A 24,279-nucleotide genomic window follows, 5' to 3' on the forward strand; every position below is an offset into this window, starting at 1 on the left:
CTATACACATCAGGCAACACATCAAAGAACACATGACATATCCAAAGATCGTATGATGCCACAACCTTGAGCATCAATGTTGGGTGTGGATGGTTACCTAGATAATGCCGATCTAGCGAAGTCGTGAGCCATTTTGACCACTCCCCGGCACCTAGGAAAGTCGCGTCGTTTCATGGACCTTGTATAGTTGTTGAATATCACTTCATCTCGATTTTATGTTTAGATAGGAATTGGGTTGTATATTGCCTCTTGAAGTTCTCTAATAGTAAGGAGGTAAATTTGATTTATAATATGCTTCACCAAATTTTAATTTTAATCGTGAATATATATTTTTTAGAGCGGATTTCATTTATAGTTTATCTACAAAAATTTCATAAATGCAAGATAAGATAAATTTAGAGGATAGCCGATCATCTTCTCCTCATTGGTATCGATCTATGGCGAACGTGGGTTCAGGTGATGATGTTCTTCGCAACGTACTTGCTCGACTTCCCGGAAAGCCTTTACTACGGTTCCGATGTGCATCCAAGCATTGGAATCGTGTAATTTCAGATCCTTATTTCATGAAGTCGAGATCACGTAGAATGATCCTTTTGCCAATCCCACGGTCACTCGCTGTCATAGACGACAACGTACCAGTCGAAGACGGGGCTCATTCCACGGTCAGAATTCTTTCTCTTTTAAAATACCATGAGAAAGGTACATAACTTTCCATCGTTGGAACATTGAATGGCATTGTGCTTTTGGCTCTTACTGAAAATAAGTTCTCACGTTGTCGGTTGATCCTATACAATCCCTTAACCCGTGCATCAAAGTTACTTGTGGTAATGCATCGCCAGAGACAACATTTTCCCCCATGTATGATTGGATTTGGCTATGGGGCGACCGAAGATGACTTAAAGCTTGTTAGATTTGATAAGCCTGACCATCCAAATCGCTTCTGGTATAAATATGATGTCTTGGATCTTAAAACTGGTTTGTGGAGCATGCCACAAGAATACCCTAGACGAGATTTTTTCTTTTTGGGTGGTGCGGGTTTGTATCTTAACGACTTTCTGTATTGGTTAACGACAAGATTCGTCCTGGCACTCAATGTTAAGAAGATGGTATTTTCAAACATAGAACTGCCTTTGGCGTCTAAAGGTGCACTCAATGCCTGCTCATCAGGGCTTCCTTTTGGAACTATAGGTGGATGCCTTTGCGTGATTAGCAAGATTGGTACCGTTAGATTTGACGTGTGGTTGATGAAAGAAGAGTGCTCATGGATGAAAGCACATTCATTCACATTCGGTTCGGAAGTTAACTGTTTTAAGGTATTCAACCCTATGTGTATTTTGAGTAATGGAAAAATTCTTATGACAAATAGCTCGCTTCAACTTGCCATCTACGACACATCAAAAGATTCATATAAGATGATCAACGGTTTGGCAACTCTTGATGATTTCAAGAGGATAAACACGATGTCTGATTTCAAAAAGATGTTCAATATCTATGAATTCAAGCATCTACGCTCTATCGAGTACGTGGAAAGTTTGGTTTCGCCTTCTGATATTTGTTTTATCTAACATTTCTGCGTTTTGAAACTAGTTGTGAGCGTACCGTGGTGGTGTTGGGATTCTATGTTTGTTTCCTTTTTTATTTTGTTTTGAGTTTTGGATATGTAAACATGATTGATTATTGCTTTGGATAGGGTAACATCTATAGCTGGTCAACTATCTTATTACACGTGCCATTTTGAGTTATCTCCTTCTTTCCCTATCCTCTCAATCAAGACCGAGAGCCATTTCTTCTGTTTTCATACGATGGTGACACGTAGAGAGACAAAAAGTTGTTGCCCTGCGTTACCGGCGGCTGTCCATGGTGACGGCGGTGGACGGCGACTTTGTTCGTTTCTTCTATGTTTCATCTACAATTGTTGCAAATGCATGCAGTTATGATGTTGCGATTGTTGTCGGGTTTCAATTTGGAACCCTAGGTGACGGTCGCGCCGGTGATAAACTCACGGGTTCGCTTCTATTATTTTCGAGCTGTTGTGGTTTTATACCTGATTTCTTTACACGAATTTCTTACGGTTTTTAGAGGGATTCCCTTACGGTTTTCTGCGACTCTCGCTGTCCATGAAGGCGGCGGACCTACAACGTCCACTGCCTTTATAGAGGCTGCAAAAACCTCTGTTGATTTTTTTAGACTCTATTGTGACCTTAGATGCAGTGCACATGAGGTGTTTGATGAAATGCATGTATGTACATTTGGGCTTTAGAAAGGCTGTGATGGTTTTCTGAGCCTCAGTTGTGAACATCTTTGACCTTAGTGTTCAGTGGAATGTTTTGACTTTGAAGTTTGCTTACAGTTTACTTTTGTTTTGAACTTCTAATGATTGAGGCTGATTGTGCTACACCTTATGGGTTTATGTAAGGCGATGATGATGGCAGACTCTTGGCGTGGCAATTATGGTGTTTGGAAACAAGCAACCAGAATTGTAGCCATGAATATAAATCTAAGCCAAATTACACAGTTTGTTCTTATTTGGGTTGTTTAACCCCTTCTCTGCTCCTTTCCTGACCCTTTCTAAGCTCTTGGATCCTGCCCTGCGCTATTGGGGGAGTCGAGAGCGTGAGCCCCCTGCCGCATCCAATCCCCGGTCGGATCAAGACCCTCCATTTGGCGAATGATCTGAACTTTGACCTCGAAGAGGTCTTCCGCTTGTATACGGGCGAAGTTGAGTCAAGCGCTAGCGCGCCCCTATCTCTAAAGGGGCGTAAGCACTTTACTCGCTAGGGGATGGGATTCATTCACTTGCATTCCTGCTAGCACTACAAAAAGCTCCGGTCTTAACGCCCCTACTACTGCTGTGCAGCCTTTCCTCGGGTTCGTAGAGTCGGGTTTCCCGTTTACTCACCGTTTCGTGGTTCAAAAATGCAGAATCTCGTCTCAATCATCATTTATCAGGACTCTTCAGCTTAAGTTCCTTGGCTTGGACAGGGCATTTAGTCCATGTCGCTATTCCTGCATCCAGAGGGGAGAACGTTCGATGGAATAATTTCTTAAATGTATTACCACATCCCCAAGGGTTAGGCCCACTTTTTACAGGTCAGTGGGAGGGGCTAATTCAAAACCCTCTGGTAAAATAAGAACAGCCCCTACATTCAAAGCCCCTTTTTTACCATTAGCAAGAACTTGTTTCAGTTGCGTATCATAAGCTAAAGTGACCTCTACGCTTCGCCCCCGGTGCGTAGGGCCGCTCCCCGTGTGCTAGAGGGAGGACCAGAAAGTTTGTGTTAAGCATATAGTTGGTTCTTTTGCCCCGCCATGCCACTAGATCCATAATGACCGGCGAGTCGGAACATGTATGAATATAACCACGCTCATGAGAATTTGGAACAATTATTTGAAAGCCCCAGGTGGTTATTCCAAATACAATCTGCTGGGCATATTTAAACTAATTTATCTCACGAAGCTGACAAGTCGGGTCGCATTTTATAAAATAAATTTGAATTCAAATAGCCAGGCTCTGGTTTGAAGTAGTGTACATTCTAAAAATATTCTTTGTGGCACAATTACTGAATCGATGTGATTCTTAGATTTGCTTTGTTAAATTATTGATGAACCAGATGTTGCGTTTCTTGAAAGCCGTTAATTGTGTCCCTATGAGATGTTTTGTTAATTTTTTTTTGCTATTTTCAACTTATGGAGCTTTGCTATTGGGTATGTGCATGTTGTGTTACTTATTATTTTATTTTGGATATGCTTATGGTAGAGATCAATTATTTTGTTCCAGTTACATGCCTTTTGGCTTTGTTGCTCATGTTGATTTATTGTTTGTCCTTCGTTGAAGATGTTTTCGGATTTAAATACAATCGCATAACTGAATCTGCTAACTGATGAAAGTTGGTTGCCTGTTGCTAGCATTCTTCTGCCATTCTTCACATTCTGGTAAAACCTCATTGTAACTACATCCCTTTCTAACCAATATTATCATGGTATGTTCACTATTGGTTGTTGATGGAAGACTGGGAATGCTTTTACCATGGCTGGCAGTTTTAAGGTTAGGGCAAAAGTGCCAACACATGTCAGGTGTTTTTTTATCATATGATATATATATTATCTATCGTGACGTTTTCGTTTATCCCTAATTCTCCATTACATTGCACACGCGTTCAAGTTTTCAGCAGATGGAAAAGCGCATTGATCCGCCAGCACCAAAACTCATAAAGTCAAAAGACTCTTTTGGTGCTTTCTAATTAGGTAGTGGTGTAGTTTCCTTAACCAATTTAACTCATTGTATGGTCTTGAATGAACACATTAATTATTTTTATTTACAGTAATAGTCTTGAATGAACAACAATATGTTTACATATTTGTATTTGGTTTCAGGTACTTCTTGAATATCATCATCAATTTAGCATATTTAATCAGTTAATGAAGGTATGCTTATTGTATTCTTGCTATTTATTTATCTTTAAGACTAAGAGTGTTTTCATATTTTATGTGCAATGGGTAATTTTCGGCGGTGAAAGTTGTGGTGGTGATCAAAGGCTGCGAATATTACACCATTTGGTGGCTGAGGTTAGTCAGTTGTGCAAAATACTACGTGATTTGGAGCATAATTTGAACAACTAGGAGTTCATCAAGTGCCGTCACAGATGCACTCAAAGCAAATTGGTGAAAGTCTGTGTTTTCGTAACATAAGATTGTATCTTTTTTCCAACTTTACGACACCCGCCGCAACGCGGCTGGGTCTAAATACTAGTTAGTATAATTTTGTAAACAAGTAATCAAATTAAATACACTAATCATAATTATATAAGTACTATTAAATTATAATTTTTGGACTTGTTTCTAAAATTGTGGATAGCTTTTAAACCCAGAACAATTGTGTGTGTGTTGAAAATGAATATCTGACGTAGAGGTCGTGCTCTAATAAAAAATAAGTATTTGTGAAGCTTGAATACCTATAACTAGTATGGGTAAGTAAGATCGTCTTCACAGGGAATCAGTGGAAAGTGCAACTAAAGTTCATTATTATTAAATATTATTCTAGGCGGACAGTCGATGTCAAGCAGTTTGTAAAGATGATTATAAGAACACAAGATTACTTGGAAAAGTTTGTAAACAATTATGAGAGAGTTCAAGTAAAGTGATAACCGACTAATCACAGATTCTTTAAGATTAATTGCGCAGTAATTACTAAACCTAACAGTTGGTTGTGAGGACAAACGATACCCTAACCGAATTGTTGACACAACTGAACTCCGGTTTACCCAATTACCAGTTTAAAATATGAAAATCAGCTATAAGCAATGAATAACGATTATTGGTTCAATGACATAAGAGCTAACCCTACATGTGATGAACACAACCAGAAAAATGACGCAAAGTTTGACAATCAAAATCATAAACTGTTTAAACAATCAATTCGTAATGTAAAACAAGATTAAAGACATTCAATCAAGTTTATAATCATTCAAAACATAGAATCTGATCAAAGTTAGTTTACACAAAACCCTAGCCTAAAGTGAATACAGTGGTTTAGCCTGACATCACGAATGATTCGCTTATCTGATGAGAGGATGAAAGCATGCGATGAACGGACGAACCAGAGGCTTCGGGATGATGCAAAATCGTCCTAGGGTTTGTACTTGGTTGCTGGAATGAAAGATCTCTCAAATGGGGCTGAAAAACTGATTATATCAAAGTTAGGGTTATTTTTCTCGTCAGGAGGATCTTAGCGCGTCGCTAACATCCCAGGGGTGTGATTTTCGTGCCGCGCTAAAGACTCAAAATTCTGATGATCTTAGAGATACGCTGACATCACCATCAGGACCCTTTAGCACCGCGCTAAAGGCGTCTGACAAAATTTTCTTTATTTTGCATAGGAAAGTGTGCCAATCATCATGACTCTTCTATATCTTCGTTCCAATTCCGTAATTCATCCCGATAAGCGTCCTTAACGTCAAGTATCCTGAAACACATAAACACGCTTGAAGTCCCAAAGTTCATATAATATTTAAACTAAAAGTAAACAAATAATATAATAATATACACGACTTTTGCCCGACCATCACATCCCCACACTTATCTTTTGCTTGCCCTCAAGCAAACTCTCATGCAACACATACACCTCCATTGATGATTCATAAATTACCACGATTAATACTAGTGAGGTATAAGGTCATACCCAATTCCCAAGAACTGACATTGTCAAGGTTGATAACCCACCAAATAATTTAATGTTACAATTTAAAACTATGGAACCGCCCAAACGAGTGTACTTTGTTTCCGGTTAAGGCACACATGGTTATACCCCTTATAATATAACATCTCTCCTCTCGGTTTAATATCTGGACTAGCAAAAGATGTGCTAGTATCACTCTGCCCTCTATACCAAGTATGAACACAATGTAATAAGCTTGGAAGTAAGTCATATCTCCACCCATTACCCACCGGTTGCATAGAGAATAGAACTAAGGGTTTTGCCGTGGCTTAGGTTAGGGTGCGGAAGTGGATTTATTTAGTGACTTATGGTGGATGAAACCCAATTTATTGACACCAACAAACAAACGAACAAACAAACTCACTAACTATTATTTACAACCAATAGCGACTTTAAACTCGAACTCTTTTTGAGTTTTTCTTTGATTCTTTTTTTTTCTCTCTTTTTTTTCATTTTTTTTTCTGAAACAAAAACTAACATCAATATACACAAACAAATGACCCGAAACATACGCACATTGTGTACTATGCTCGACAAACAACTTAAATACAACTCTTAACATACCAAGTTTCATCCACAGGGTTAAAACAAAAGGCCAAGGCAAACACGGCTTGTAATGTGGGTTTAAACAAACGAAAGGGAAAATGCACAAACTTGGCTCCTAAGGGATAATGTAGGGTATGGGTATTATTTTATTTTTTTAATATGTAAGGCCAATATAAAGTGGTTTTCTACAGTTCTATTTCTCCATACAGGTGGTGGTATTAAGATCTCGAAATGCATGAGACAACCAAGTTCTAGATATCATGGACATACTGGTTACTCTCTATAATGACACTCGTATGACATGTGTATATACTATGTATTATATGTGTATTATATATATGTGGTCAACCCACACACGTACCGGAGGAATAAAGTTGCCGATATAAACATGTGTACCTGTCCCCATGACTCGTTATCCCCATCTAAACGGTCCATTTTATTTTTCATTTTGAAAAACATTTGCATGGGAAGACTTTCGAGAAGCTTAAAAACTGACCATGACCAAAGACCTCTACTTGGCATTAATAATAGCAATAAATTATTTACAATTCCGGATTTGCGCACAATCAAGGCACTCAAAGGCAAAAATTTTAATTTTCCCCTATCCCCACACTTGAGGTTGACATTGTCCTCAATGTTTAAAATTTAGCATTTAAAAGAACATTAACGAGGACGGGGTTAAAATTGACTGATTAAAAATTTTAAAACCGGGCTTAATGTTATGGTCCTAAAAATTATACAACTATACAATTACACTTTTAATAATAAAACTAATAAAACAAAAAGAATTATGAAAACAAAATCACCTGATAAGGAAAATAAGCCACTCAAATATACTCTTGGTTGCGCTCAACGAACCTGGCTCCTCAATTCACTCAACAGTATCTGCAAACTCTCACACGTGTAGAAGCACGCTTCTCACAACCATTAGTATAGGTCTTTTAAACCGTTTGCAAAACCGTTAATTTTAATTACCAAGCCAAGTTATATAAATTTCATAATTAAATTTGTTAAACTAGTAAAATTGTTAAAAGTCCTAACTCACTTTCGTAGGAATCACGATTGCATTTAGCGTATGCAACAAGCCCTTTAAACCCCCCGGTAGCCCGGTTGGATGAGTGAGGTCTCGTGAGGGTTTATAGTGAACTACACCCACAAAGTTCAAATACAACACAAAAATACAAATAAACAGCAGTAGTTATAAAAGTTATGCATATATTACTGAGCCGATTACCCCTTTATACATTTTCCCTTAAGTATAAAAGTTTAGTACAGACCATCATGATATAAAAAAACAAAAATAAGGGAAAAATAAAAGATAAACCCAAAATTAGCCGGCTGCTACTGCTACTGCTTCCATCATCAACTACTCCTCTTCACCGGCCTCGCCGGTGCCCGAACTTCCTGCCTCAGAATCACACCCAACGTCATAGACTGATCCACCCATGTCAGAAGACGGCCTCAGACAGTCTGGCATCGGTACCTGCAAATGATCAAATAAAGCACGAAAACAAGTCTGACTCTCGTCATGCATCGCTAGCTACCTCTCATACACATACTCTAAGGTCAACGGCTGTGGCTGTGGTGGTAGACGGGTCGGCCGTGGTGCTCGTATGCGGGGCTGAGCAGGTGGTCTCTCAATCTGATATCTCTGCGAACTACTGCCTGCCCCAGCTGATACACGTGCCTCCACCAGACATGGAGGATCATCATACGTACAAATACCCGCCTTCTGTGCATCAGCTACATTCACAACCTCTGTGTCCGGTCGCAAAGTCAAATAATCATTAGAATATTTCTTAAACACCCCCAATGACGCTGCAATCTGTGAGATAATGGGCCCCAAAGACAACCTAGTCGACACAGCCTCAGGACGACGTGCACCCCGATTCATGGATGATAATAAAAGGGTAGCCAGGTTAACGTCATGCTGGCCAATAATGTTATACAAACATAACTAGTCCAGGTTGCTACACCTTTTGTGACTCGACTGACGGCCAACGAAAGTGGAAGCAATAACTCTATGAATATACCTGTGAACGGGATCCCGAATGGCAGATGAGACCGCGTTACTAGAATGCGGGCCCTCAGCAATAGTAGACCAAAACGTAGCCAAATCAGCGGCTGTAATATAATACCGTCGGGTCCCATGAGTATAACCCCGAACACTCTCTGTGAAAGCACGCAACAACACCTCATCCGCAGTATACAACCCGGTAAGTACCGCAAATCTCGGCACAAACATCTCAAATAACTGCCTCCCCAACGAAAACGATACGGCATGTTCGACATTGAAATCATCATTCTTGTGTCGAAATGTAGCATAAAACTCGCGAACCAACTCGATATATTGTTCCTTGTCGAACTTCAATATCGTGGCCCAACGTGGCCCCAACAAAGTCCTAACCCTCTCGAATTGACCCAATGTTCCCAACAAATCCCAATCAACGTACGATGACGTAATAGGGACACATCTGAGATCCTATCGTACGTTTCCCTCTCCGAGGTATTTAAACTAAACATCAGTATAATATGTGGGGTATCCTCTTCACCCATAATCTCGTCAACTGACGACTCCTCAATCGGGATCTCTTCCACCTCATAACGAATACGACGTATACTTTGCTGAGCTATCGGGTCACACTCGGGCTGCCTACGGGGTCGCTTGCGCCTCGCGGGTCTCGAACCAACTTGTTCTTGTGACATTTATGCAAATTAATAATTCTCCTAATCAGTTCGGGTCACACATAATCGTATTGACAACCGTATAGTGTTTCGGTCGCGATTGTCAATACGATAAAACAAGAACTACTATATATATACAAATAATTATAAAACTAGAAAAATAAATAAAACAAATGTAAGGTCCCGTTACCGGTAACCCTACTTTCGTGTTGGATTTACTCATAAACACAGTTCTAAATATCAGAGTTAATTAAAACATTTACGCGGAATATAAAACTTTCATAAAACATTACAATATTTCATAACTTGTCTCAAAACATCCTTTGTCTTTCACATTAAACATTAAAATTAAAACATCGTAAGTCTTCAGATGCCAGACTCTTGTTCAGTGCCACGTGTCTCCTCAAGCGAGCTGCCTCATCCTACTCACCTGCGTGCATACTAAAAGTCAGCTACGCTGAGTGAGTTCTAGATAATCACATAATCATACCATTCACATAACATTATATTCTTTCATTCATACTTTCATACTTTCATACTTTCATACTTTCTTACTTTCATACTTTCATACTTTCTTACGTTCTTACTTTCATACTTTTCTTACTTTCATACTTTCTTACTTTCTTACTTTCTTTTGTATTAACTTACTTTCATATCTTACGTTATAAAGAGAATTACGCCCTACATTCCTCGAGTATTATTAGGGCTCGGTACCCTCCTTCCTCGAGTATTATTAGGGCTCGGTACCCTCTTTCCACGAGTATTATTAGGGCTCGGTTTCCCTCTTTCCACGAGTATTATTAGAGCTCGGTTTCCCTCTTTCCTCGAATATTAGTAGGGTTCGGTTCCCTAGTTCTCGAATATTAGTAGGGTTCGATTCCCTCTTCGTTACCATACAACGATACATCATACCTCGAGTATTATTGGGGCTCTGTACCCTTTTCGTAACCATACAACCATCCTTTCCTTCTTTTATTAACTTTATCACATTCATACACATAAGCATACATATCATACTTACCTTAACTTAGCGTTACAACCTGACAGTACGTGCAATATCCGAAGATCGTTCACGTACCGTCAAGCCATCATTCATACATTTCACATTATTCACATAAGGCATACACTTATCTCTTAGGATAAGCGTATTAACAAACATATTGAGTATGCACACAGCCCCGAAAACATAACACATAAATGGGGCTAGAAACTCACCTGAACACGGTTACGTTCACCGTTAATCGTAATCCCTTTCTTCAGTTGTGCACGGCTGACTGTATAACAAGTATACGTATCAATTAACTATCACTTCTCATAATGTATTTCTATCTTTATATGACCCACAACGAACGGGGGTCCGGGGGCAGCGCCCCTGGCAGCGGGGTCTAGGGGCGGCAGCCCCTAGCAGGGTCTAAGGGGCAGAGCCCCTGGCTGGGGTCGAGCTGCCAGGTCAGCTTGGAAAAATTTTATTTCCATTAACTGTCTTAACACATTTTTCATTAGGTTTTTAATTTATTTTCTAATCGAACTTGGCTTTAGGAGAAGTTAAACCTCAGGCGAACTTAGCTTTAGGCGAAGTTAAACCTCAGGCGAACTTAGCTTTAGGCGAAGTTAAACCTCAGGCGAACTTGGCTTTAGGCGAAGTTAAACCTCAGGCGAACTTATCATCAGGCGAACTTAGCTTGCAGGCGAAGTTCATCAGGCGAACTTATCTTGCAGGCGAAGTTCATCGCTTGAAGGTGAAGTTGCTCAGATGAAGGCGAAGTTGCCCAGATGAAGGCGAAGTTGCCCAGATGTCCGCTGTTTCGGTTTCTGATTAACATTTCGGGCGATTTTAACACACTTGATAAGGTTCAATACCACCCACTACACTTCCCGACCATTTTCGGTCGTTTATACACTAAAAGCTCGGATCTTTAAACTTCCAAGATCAAAAATCATACCTTTTGAGCTTGTTTGGATCTCGTTTATCTTGGTATCACCACTAATCTTTCTCTCTTACCCGGACCTCGCTCGATCCTTCCTTCTTTCTCGGCCCGGCCGGCGGCGGTTTTGGGTGTGCTTGGTGTGTGTGTATGTGTGTGTTTAGGAGAGTGGGGGAAAATGAAGATATTTTGGGATTTTGGGGGTATTTATATCCCTGAAATCCCATTCTCATTTAACCCATCCCAATTAATCCAAGTTCAAGACCCGCTCCTTCCCCGACATTAATCAATCACGCGAAATCACTAAACATAACTTCCTTTATTCATCATTAAAATTTTAGGATGTTACAACAAAATTGTCGGGAATGCAAGTATTAAGCTTAGAAAACTCGTCTTATCAACCCGAATTGAGATTGAGTACGGGTGATTAACCATTTTACTCGTGTAAAGTTCAACTAATAAAAATAATTCCCGACAATCCATCGACACGACAACGAACTAAAACAAATGTTTACAAAACTTTGTCCCGACATTCAAATATTTTCATTCAAAAATTTACCATCCCGGGCAATATCCGACCTCAAAAATTCGTCACGACACATTAAAAAATCCCCACAAATCGAGATAATCATATTCATTTGAAGCCCGACAAACACACTTTTTCATTTAAACACTTGTTTTTATCTTCAATTTATCACTTTTTTATCCCGAGCATGCCCGACACCCCAAACCATAGAACCCTAACAAAGATTTTTACACCTAAAAACTCGTCCCGACATATAAATCCATATAACCCGGTTCTCACTTATCAACAAATTTTCATTCAAAACAATTCACACCCGACACCCATTAAACCTGAAAAATCAAAACAAGTACATAATCAAAGCATAATGACTAGCAATCGTACCTGGGTTCGGTTGAACAACACTACGTGAAAATCGACCTTCGGCCACACATGTGGTCTGGGTGATTTGCCACACTTCGGCTTAAATGTGTGGCTAAAAGGTCTTTGACCATGTTTGAAAACCTTCCAGAATGTTTTGGCCACACTTATTATTCTTCACGTGACCATTTTATACCTACTCAGGTACTTTTCGCCACACTTTTAAAAAAACTGTGACAAAAACTAGCCACACTATAAAAACGTGTGGTGAAATGTAACCTACAGTCATAGTTTGTTTCATCTTTGATACATGTGACCAAAAACACATGCATTAGCCACAAACTGTGACATTTAACTAGCCACATGTTTAAATAGTGAGGCCAAATTTGTCAAACGGCTACTGTATTGATAAAAGATGTGTCTAAAAGGTAAAAGATATAGCCACTTATATTACGTTGTGTGACCTAATGTCACATTTTCTAGCCACATTTTAAATAAAGTGGCGAAATATGACGAACAACCATTGTATTTATTAGTTATGTGGCTAAAACGCTTAAAATATATGGCCACTTAGACGTGGTTGTGTGACCAAAGAGTAGTTTACTTTTATATTTCATAAGTTTTTTATTGTCACGGAAACACATATTATGTGTGGCTATAAGTAATAAATGGTCACACTAAAATATTATTAAGTGTGTCCAAATGTAATTCATGGCCACTTATACGAGGTTGAGTGACCAAAGAGTATCTTAGTTTTACTTTTTATAAGTTTTTTATTGTCACGGATACACTTATTATGTGTGGCTATAAGTTATAAATTGTCACACTTAAAAGATGTTTTAGTGTGTCCAAATGTAATTAATGGCCACTTATACGAGGTTGTGTGACCAAAGAGTAACTTAGTTTTACTATTTATAAGTTTTTTATTGTCACGGATACACTTATTATGTGTGGCTATAAGTTATAAATTGTCACACTTAAAGGATGTTTTAGTGTGTCCATATGTAATTAATGGCCACGTATTCGAGGTTGCGTGACCAAAGAATATCTTAGTTTTATATTTTTTAAGTTTTTTATTGTCACGGATACACTTACAATGTGTGGCTATAAGTTATAAATGGTCACAGTATAATATTTTTAAGCGTGTCCAATCGTCATAAATGGCCACACGTTGATTTGACGAGTGGCGACGTCATTATTGCCTTTACAGTTTCTCGTACCAACAACTTAACCGAATGGTTAGGTGGCTTGGGTACACGACTATTGATTATTTCAGCACTGAAATGGTAGTTCCGGGGATCGAGGTGGCGTACATTGAGTTGGAAGACTTGGAGCACTTCAGGGCGGTGTCTGTTTATGGGGCATTCCATTCTCAGGTGAACCTTCGCCTCCATAGGCTTAGGGACTCCACCTACACCTCCGATGGCATGTACCAGAGGATCATGCCCTCTCATACTCCAGAGGATTCGGATTCGGATATGGAATCTGATGGCAAGACTCCGGATGTAGATATGGATATCGATGTAGATTCCAATTTGGAATCGGATGCTAGGAGTTAATTTTATATGTTTGATTTTGGTTTTCTATATATTAATATAAATTTTAATATTGTAAATGTTATTATATTTTGGTTTTCTATATATTAATGTAAATTTTAATATTGTAAATGTTATTATTAACTGTAGTGAAAAGATCCAATACACTAATCCTTAACGTACATTAACGTACACGAATCCATTTTTTCACGAATCGATCCATGAAATCACATCCAAACATCTCGGAATCGTCAATATATCATTTGTTCTTCGAAAAAAACAGTTAATCGATCAATTTTTCACTTTTTTCATGAAGACCGTTTTTTGAGCGTTTGCCTTTAATAAAATTTTAATTAGGGAATGACTTCTATGTAGATTCGGATACGGAATATGATGGAATGACTTCTATGTAAATGTTATTATTATATTTTTGTTGCGTTTTTTAAGCGTAGTTGATGTTGATTTTTTTTAAATAACTTTAAAATAGATGTTAGTGTGAGTGAATAACAAAATAGACCTAAAATTTAATTTTTGGTAGTTGAGACAGTAATTTGTTGTAGTTCAGTTGATTTGTAGCGTATCTAGTAAGATAAACTAGTTTTTTTATTTTAATTAACTTGAATGTAGGCTATTATTACATAAATATATTTCAAATATTTTCTGACATGTATTAAAAGCGTACAAAGAGTGTGATATACTAGTTTTATTATTTTAATTAACTTGAATGTAAGCTATCATTACATAAATATATTTTCAAGATTTTGGACAGGTAGTAGGTAGTAATGTAATTAATTTTCAGGATTAATTAGCTTCTGTACGTTTCCAAAGCGTGTGGAAACTATTTTGACAGGTAGTATGCAGTTATACACTCAACAACCAACTATATAACAACAGAGACTTTAATGACTACAATAAAACTGGTGACTGAAATTTATTACACTTCTATATATGTTATGTGAATTCCAAACTTGGACAAGCAGAAAATATATAAGGTTTCCACGTATCTTAAACTTCCCAAAGATGTTAGATTTTGATAAAATCCTTTCCAAAACTCAATGCCATCACCAAATCTTAAATCTAAGGTTACTGGTGATGGCATTGAGTTTGGAAAGGATTTTTCAAAACTGAATTTTATTTGTTCAAAGGCTTCTTCAAAGTCTGGAGGGTACAATTTTGGTATGCAGGTTAGTGAAAAGAAGGGCATAATGGTCTTTTTTTTATAAAATGAGTTGATAATGTTTTGCAGAAAACCAGCTGTTGAAAAGTATGTTGAAACATAACCAAATAGAGGTTGTGCAAGAAACAAAACCATCAGACGAGAAATGATGACTGTCACCAAACACCCTAGACAACATGATGCATTTTTGGGATTTCTTTGTATTAATGTAACTTTGATATAGCACGAGTCAGTTATGAGTGTAATGACTTTATTGATCTTACTATGGTACACTACAAGTCAATTGTGACTTTTATCGATGTAACATGATGTATATTTGAACTTGACACCAATTGACCAAAATAGCCAGAAGATGAAATGAATTCAACAAACCGGCCTGTACGTATAAGTAGTAATAGTATTAAAAACAACCAATATTTCTTTAGTTTGAATTAATAAGTACAAAGTAAATAAGGAAGATATCATGTATCACAACTATATTTAAACATTATTTACATCTAACTAGCCGAACGAACACAACTGCTGGGTCGACTACCCCGATATCGGTGTCAATCTCCATTACGAATAGTTGTAGGCTTTTTCCCGGGCCGCCAGTAATCATTCGGGGACTCATTACGAAGCAGTTGATTTGGTTGTACAAGTGGAAATGTATTACCCTCATGAGTTAAAGTTGCCGTACTAAATTCCTCATTGACCTCATCATACGAAAGCCTATTATTCTTGGGTGGAATTATGAGGACAACATGCTTTTTTCTATCCAGCTGATCTTGAACATAAAACACCTGGCGTGCTTGCGAGGCCAATATGAACGGATCATCCTTGTGGCCAAATTTGTTTAGGTCGACCGACATGTAACCAAGAATATCATGTTTGACATGTTTACGGTTAACCCATCGGCACATGAAGACCGGAATTCTTTTAGTATGATAATCTAGGACCTATATCTCTTGCAAATCCCCAAAATAAAAGTTTTGTCCATACGTCACCACGTCTTTTTTGATGTGCATGTCATCCGCCTCTACACCAACCCCGCTGTTCTGGTAAACTCTACCATCATGAGATTTTGTACGAAATTCAAAACCGTTGATGTCGTACGAGTCGTATTTGTAAACGTTGCGGTGTGCTCCGTGTGTAATCCACTTTACGGTTTCCGATACAGAACCTGGGGAGCCCGCTAGCTCTCTTTGAACCTGAATTTCATTACAAGGATTAGATTCTTCACCTACATTGCAGAAACTATAAAAGAATTTTAAAAATTATAGAAGACTTAATAAATTGATCTACCTTGTCGCGTAACCAGTCACCAAACTTTAAAGTATACTCCTTCTCCAGCAATGCTTGTCGTTTACCAGGCATTTGGTTTTTCAAAGAGGTCTTGTGTTGTCTGCAAGTAAGAATATAATATATTGTGAATTAATATATATATATATATATACGTGTATATTAATTTTGTGTGCGTTTGCTTAGCGTTCTACGAACGTCTCGCGTAACTACCATGCGTTAAGGCATTAGCGTACAGTAACTGCACCCTATATATATTTATATATATATATAATTTAGAGTATATATGTTAGTAATACTTACTCGATATACGGCGCTATTTCAGGCGTATTCTGCAGCACATAGAAATGTGCTCTCTTGAAAAGATCAGGAGAAACTTCAACTGATTTAACGCCTGTGACAGGAATTGTCTCCCCATTATCATCATGCTTATCATGTGGAATACCAACAATACTCTTGATGTTTTTTTGGTATTCGCTCAGAAACTCGATTGTTTCTTCCGCAATGTTCTCCTCAGCAATGCACCCTTCTGGATAAGTTTTGTTTCGCACATGCCCTTTGATAACCTTCATACACCTTTCAAAGTGATACATCCAACGAAAGCATGGTGGCCCACATAATTTTATCTCTCTAACAAGGTGCCCGGTTAAGTGAACCATGACATCAAAAAATGATGGCGGAAAGTACTTCCCCAACAGGCACAGTGTAACTATTTGCTCTTCCTGCATCTTATCAAGCTCTTCTACAATGATTTTTTTGCTACAAATTGACTTGAAAAAAAAAAACAAAGCCTGATTATAGCATTTCTCATTGGTTCTGGCATGATGGACCGTATTGCAAGGGGCAGAAACTGTTGCATAAGCATGTGATAATCATGTGATTTAAGGCCTTGTAGCTTCCTTTCTTTAATATTCACCAAACTAGAGAAGTTAGAACAATACCCTAGTGGAGCCTTCAGTTTATACAGTGTTTTAAGAAACATGTCTTTTTCTTGCGCTGATAATGTGAAGCATGCTGCAGGCAGTTCTGTAATGTTGCCTTTTACTTTCGGTTGCAATCCTTTTTAATCCCTAAAAACTCCAAATCCTTTCTAGCTGCCAATCCGTTTTTTGTCCTACCGAGAATGTTCAGCAACGTCCCGACAATACTTTCTGCCACATTCATTTCAACATGCATCAAATCAATACAATGTTGGACAGGTAAATACTTCCAATGGCTGAGCCGTTGGTACCATATGTTGAACTTCTTCCAATATTGGTGCGGCGTTGTGTTATCCCTTTTCCTCTTACTCCAACTTAGGGATTCAAATCCCTTTCCCCATTCATTGTTAATGTTTTTGACCTCGTCGTATATCTCTTCCCCTGTCATAGGCTCTTTAGCGGTTCTCATCTCCTCTTTTCCGTTGAACGTCTTTGTTTGTTTTCTGAAAGGGTGGTCATGTGATAAATACCTTCTGTGGGCAGCATAACTCTGCTTCTTTGTGTGATAAAGTCGAACACACTGAGTGTCGCCACGACATACCACACAACCTTTGAATCCACTGTAAGGGCAACCACATAGTGTACCAAGAGCAGGGTAATCATTAATCGTCCATAATACAACTGCATGTAGTGTAAACATTTCTTGTGTATATGCATCATATGTTGGCTCCCCGACCTCAAATAAAGATGCTAGATCGTCAATTAAAGGCTGTAAAAACACATCAATATTGTTTCCTGGCACTCCGGATATTAATAAGGAAAGCATGATGAATTTTCTTTTCATACACATCCAAGGTGGAAGGTTGTAAATGACTGCTAAAACAGGCCAGACACTGTGGTTTCTGTTGCCTCTATGTAAGTCGACCCCATCAGTGCAAATCCCTAGACGAAGATTTCTTGGATCGCTTCCGATGGTATCAGAGTACCTGTCATCTATGGCTTTCCATGCTAGTGAATCTGATGGGTGGCGTAAAACACCGGGTTTATTGGTACTCATGGCGTGCCATGTTAAATTCTCTGTTGTGGTCTTTGATTGAAAGAGACGCTTGAATCGTGGAATAATGGGAAAGTACCACATTACCTTAGCGAGCGTGTTTATGTAAGTTTTGTTAGTCTTCTCATCCACCTTCCACCTTGACTTGTTACAAACTGGACATGCTTCCAAATCCTTGTAATCCTTATAGTAAATAATGCAGTCATTGATACACACATGTATCTTTTCGTATCCTGAGCCCATTGCCTTCATCATCCTTTTGCCCTCATACATATTATTTACCATTTCGTTATCTGTAGGTAGCATCTTTTTTAACAATTTCAGAAGTTCATCAACGAACTTATGAGATACCCCATGCTTGCTCTTCAAGTTGAGTAGTTGTACTAATGCAGACAACTTGGTGAAGTCAAGACATCCTTTATATAGGGGCTTCTCAGCGTCAGCAAGTAGTTGTAGAAGCTGTTGATACTTCTTGTCGCCTTTGAAATTGTCTTTTGTAGCATTTACTATTTCTACAGTTTCACAGGCATCTGTTGGAATGCTGTCGTCAACAAACCCATTATTATTATTATCATAACTAGTTGGAATGCAGGTGTAGGCAAACCCAGTATTATCAACATAATTAGTTGGAATGTTGGTGTCGGCTTCTCCATGTTTTATCCAAGTAGTATAATTCTTATCAATTCCAAACCTGTACAAGTGATGTTCTACCTCGTCTATACTAAGAGATATGTGGTTCAAACACTTAACACATGGACATGAAACAGAAATTGGTGGTGATGTCTCCTTGCAATTACGAACTGCAAAATGTAGAAATGCCTTAACACCATCTCTATATGCTTTACTGCACCTGTCGCCTACTGACATCCAAAACTTATCCATCTTCCAAGAATTTTTTTATTAACTGTGTCATCAACGATATATATATATATATATAATAATTAACGTCAATAAATGTAACTGACTAAAAGCAAAAATATTTGGTACTCACCTGAGATTAATGAAGCTGTTTGGTAGGATTGAGATTGATAAGAGTTCAATAAATACACTAGCAGATCATTTATTAGGGTTTGGTGAGATTGTGAGATTTTATTTGGTCAATACTAATTGATTTGTGAGTCTTCCAGAAGATAACTCAATTAATTGGCGGGTAAAAATGAAAATTTTAAACTTATAAATTTCGCTATATAAATATTAGAAGAGGTTCTATTACGTTCTCAGGGTGTAGCTCAAACGGTTGAGGCGCTTGTGATTAAACATAGATTGCAAATATCGCGGGTTCGAAACTCAGGAGGGACATATTTTTATTGATTTTTGATAATAACCTCTTTTTAATGAAATATTATAATAACCTCTTTTTAATGAAGTAAATACACTGTGATTTTGGAAACACTCAAACTAAACTACGGAAACACTCAAACTAAACTACTCATTAAGCCTTTAATTGCGTTCAGAAACATAAAAATACATCATAATAGCTGGTCTAAAATCATAACAAAGTTTCTTAGCTTTTAATTACAAAACTAATTAAAAGACCTAAAAACAACAAGAAGCAAATAAAATTCAATAACTTTACTTTTTTTTCGGATTCACTCCTTGAAGCTACACTCCTTGCAAGTTGATCCTCTAATGACTTATTTGCCCTTATCAAGATAGGAATTATGTCTGTACATCTTGTGCACACATCAGATCTTGTGGACGAAGCACAATCAGACCATATAAAGAAATCACATTTTTTGCCCTAAAAGTTGAAAAAAATATAGGGTTTATGGTCAACAATTGTAACCTGAGATGAATTCCAACTTTATTTGCAATTTCACTAACCTGAGATGCACAATTGTAGAACCTCCGACCTGGATTTTTGGTGGTGCTTGATGTTCTTTGAATGGCTTCAACTCCACAAAAACAATAAACCTGAGATCGATTGCTTCTGTTACTGGATGTGGTGGTCCTCGATGTGATTTCTTCCATGGTGAAAAAGGAGTTTTTAGTGAAAACAAAACTAGATATATAAGTATATACATATATAGGAGGGTTTAGAAAGGAGTTGTTGTACACATGCTTTTTATTACCGTTTTAGGATACTTATATATGTCTTTGTACAGCAGTGGGTTGCAAGCGTAACAGACTCTTTTGAACAATTATATTACATATTTTAACCAAATTGATTACATGCATTTTTAACAAAGAAAGATGAGAACCATTAATCCATATTTAACATTCATCAAAAGATGCATCACAAAATTACCCTTAATTACAATACATAAAACATGTTAAGAAAGAATTTTAAGATAATATATATTTACCATTCATCAAAAGATGCCATACAAAAAGTACCATTAATTACAATTAATACATCACAAATAAACCAAGACCAACAAAGCTAACATCACCATCACTTCGCCTTGTCCACAGTCTCCGCCCCCATCTCCTTAAAACTCATGTTGGTTGACACCGTAGTTATGGTGTCAACCAAGGTCTCACACACTGAGTCGTAGCATTCAGACTGTTGTTGCTGATAATTAGCAACCATTGCTCGAAACTCAATGTCGTCTTCCCACAACATGAGGTTATAACAGGATTGGAAGGTGTTTGTTTTTTCGGCGGCGAGTGTAGCCCTAATCGCTTCGACTTTCTTCAACAGAGAGTCGTATTTGTATTTATGAAAATCCATCATTTTTTTCACGATGGCCTTCACGGTTTTCTCAGAAGAATTCATTTTTATTATCTTTCTAAAACTGTTAGTTTGATTTAATAACCAAACTTAATGTAGTTAAGTTTGATTTGTAGTAAGATATAGTAAGATCTAGTAAGATATAGCTTAACTTTAATGTAGGCTATCATTACCATAATATTTTTCCTGGCATTTTTGACAGGTGACGTATAATTGTGATCAATTAATTATGATAGGTGATATAAATGCAAGTAATCTCTAGATTAAACAAAAACACATGAGACAAATTGGTGCGTTTCCCAAGCGTGGGACACCCTTTTGTTTTTTTATTACAGTTACTATTCGTCTGTGAGCATTTTGGTTATATATACCTACACCACATTTGTGAAACTCATATACCTACATAATTTTAAATTATTATTTTTAGTTAATAATGGATTGCTCGTCATCATCATCATCATCATCATCATCATCATCATCATCATCATCATACAAGGCTGCCCTCAGAAGGCGAATTGAGGCTCAAATCGAGGTAGATAAAGCTTGTCGGGAAACTCTTACCGAAGAATTTGTAAAGACTAGCAACAGCTTGGATGCCAGGGATCTCATTACAAAAGTTCTTACTCGGATGCCCGCTAGTTGTATCCGAGATCTTGCTGTTTTGTTTATGGTTGATGTAGAACAGAGAGAGCTCGACGAGTTAAAACTTTTGGGCAAGGCAATTCTTGAACTGAATTGCTCAATGGAATCGAAGTTGAAGTTTTTTATGTCACTCAGAGATTAGTATGTGATGGTGTTTCATGGTGTGTTTTTTGTGTGTCATTCAGAGATTAGTAGTAATAAAATTTGTATGTTTGTGATGGTGTGTTTGTATGTGTGTTTTGGTAATAATAAAATTTGTTGGTTATGTGTTAAAACATTGATTCAACATGTAACTATTATCTTAAAGTGGTAATGTACATAGCATAACATAACAAGTATCTTAAAGTACATAGCAGTCAGTTTTGAAATCATTCAAATTTTTTGTTGCCTTTTGTTAAGTTCAGCAATCAACTCTTCTTCGGTTAAACGAGTGTCGTCATTTTCATGGAATAGCAGTGCTTTCTTGATAAGAGTATTTCTGTGTTGGTTTGTATCCGAGAGGAGGATTTTGCACAAATACTTTAACCTCAACCCTTTTAGTTGTCTTTGTTGTTCAGGGCCTTCCATTTGGAGATTACACCGCCATGGTCTCTTCCCATAATATTTCTCCATGTGTCTCATAGCAAAAATACCACAATCTATTCCATTACTTTTTGTTCTCCATCTCATCTTCAATCTATTGATTGTTTCTACTTGGATTTGCTGAGTAATGGGGTATTTGATTGTTTTAAGATACATGCAAAAGACGTTTCTCTACACAAAATAGAAAGCAATTTAAGTATTTTGACAATTTTTATAACAGGTATGTATGTTTTTTGGGTTAAAGGTATATATGTTTACCAGTATATCAGGAGTCTTTCCGTATCTTCTTCAAAATTCTCTCTAATTTCTTTTGATTTGTCTTCTAAGCTTTTAAACTTTGCATCAGCTGGTATTTCTTGGTTTGCACTATTGTCAAGTAAGTCTATCATTCCTGTTTGAAGATTGAAGGCAACCACAACGAAATGATCGTGTTGTAGAATTGGCACGAGCACTATAGCAACCTCCTTGAGTGATAGAATTCCAGTCCTTGCCATTTCTCTTTCGATGTTGTATGAAAACACATCCAGTCTTTCTTTGTCTGTGAAACCCCTTGACTCAGAATAATGGTCACTTGTCTGTATAATAATTAAAATGCAGATGATTAAAGCGTTTATTCAGCGTTTTCTAATAGTACAAACAAAATAGATTAATTTGTACCAGAAAATTGCTTGAAGCAAAGAATCTGAACGGTGATGCTGCAGATTTTTTCTTTTCTTCATAGTTCATTAATTCAATGAATGCTTCCATTGCATTGGCTCGGATATAAATGCCAGGAGAGAAGCTTTCAAAGACCACCTTGAAGTTTTCTGTGTGAGTGGACTTGTAGACCTCCTCCCAAATGTCTCCAAGACAAAAAAATATATACTCTGAAAGTATTTCTTCATCTTCTGTGACACTAGCAGATGTGTCAACCTCTCTCAGAAGATATGGAGAGTTCAGGCTATCACTTGTTGACAATCCGGTGTCAAATGTTAAACATAAAACAACTCACATTAAATTTGATTGAAAATGATTGTAACTATAAGTAAATACCTTATTTGCCCTTTTGGTTTTTATTTATAATTACATACCCTCTTTTGCCCACACAACCACTGTATTAACATCTTCATCAATATCTGCGCACGAGACATTGTTTTCTTGACCTGCATCACCTGCATCATTTTTTACGACAACCAAAGATGTAATATGTTCAACTGTGATTATAATTAAGCTGGTACATATATGATATACCTTTCTGAGCAGCCACTGGACCACCAACACCAACATCTGAATCAACTGCATCACACAGATGTAATAAGTTTAAAAGAACAACATAAGTGTTTTAAGAGCGTTTTAATTATACTAATAATTAATTTAACCCAAATACCTTTTAGAGCAGCCACTGGACCACCAACACCAACATCGACACCAACATCTGAATCTTGTGTTTTAGGGACCACATTGTTAGTGAATCTGTTTTCCCATTCACAACATCTAGCAAAGATATTCTCATTTGATGGATGTCTATCCTTTCCTTGAAGGACCAACTAGTTGATCTCGGAGCAAATTTTATCAAATTTCTTCAACTTGTTATCCATTGCCTTATTCCAAGACTGTAAAAAGAAAATATAGTTTGGGTTAATTCAAAAACATTTTCAATTTATCCCAGCCAGTTGTAATAGAGTTAAATAATAGTCAACAAGCACGATAGGCATTTGCAAACTTAAAGGTGAATAATCGCTTACATAATCATCCAAATCTTGTTCAGCTGTTTCATCGGCATTATCTGTTTCAGATGCACTTTGACCATCTGTTTTTTAATTACATATAATGTTGTATTACATAAAATGCATGTAGAGATAAGAGATATGAGAGTTTTTTTTACAAGAAAATAACAAGTTTAATACCATGTTCTTGTTTCTCCTCAGCTGCAGTGTTTTCTTCAACTCCAGGCTTACCGGCAGCACTAACCGTCACAGCAGCAGTAGCAGCAGCAGCCGCAACAGCAGTCTCATCAAGTCTCTTCCCGGCAGCACTAACTGTCACAGCAGCAGTATCAGCAACAGCAGCATCAGCGGTCTCATCAAGTCCTTTCCCGGCAACACTAACGGTCACAGCAGCAGGAGCAGCAGCAGCCGCATCAATCCCTTTCCCATCAACACTAAACGTCACAGCAGCAGCA

At 37.6% G+C, this 24,279-nt stretch overlaps 1 protein-coding gene and 1 long non-coding RNA gene across 2 annotated transcripts; one reads left to right on the forward strand and one right to left on the reverse strand.

Annotated features, from left to right (window-relative positions):
• The first annotated feature begins 860 nt into the window (after nt 1-860).
• LOC143555094 (F-box/kelch-repeat protein At3g23880-like) lies at nt 861-1,565 on the forward strand. The gene has a single exon (XM_077044720.1). It carries the CDS (start codon nt 861-863, stop codon nt 1,563-1,565), a length of 705 nt encoding a protein of 234 aa, XP_076900835.1.
• A 20,174-nt stretch (nt 1,566-21,739) lies between these two features.
• On the reverse strand, nt 21,740-23,560 carry LOC143555084 (uncharacterized). Its single transcript, XR_013139147.1, has 2 exons — nt 23,509-23,560; nt 21,740-23,384 (listed from the first exon to the last, which is right to left on the reverse strand). It is a non-coding gene; the product is annotated as an uncharacterized LOC143555084 (long non-coding RNA).
• Nucleotides 23,561-24,279: the final 719 nt, after the last annotated feature.

This window comes from Bidens hawaiensis, unplaced genomic scaffold (genome assembly GCF_021521415.1).
Source record: "Bidens hawaiensis isolate Kalapana, Puna unplaced genomic scaffold, B.hawaiensis_p1.1 tig00017953_1, whole genome shotgun sequence".
NCBI classification, from domain to species: domain Eukaryota; kingdom Viridiplantae; phylum Streptophyta; class Magnoliopsida; order Asterales; family Asteraceae; genus Bidens; species Bidens hawaiensis.

Excerpts from the sequence above, each read along its gene's own strand:
- LOC143555094 (XM_077044720.1), top strand. The coding sequence starts at position 861 with ATGATTGGATTTGGCTATGGGGCGACCGAAGATGACTTAAAGCTTGTT.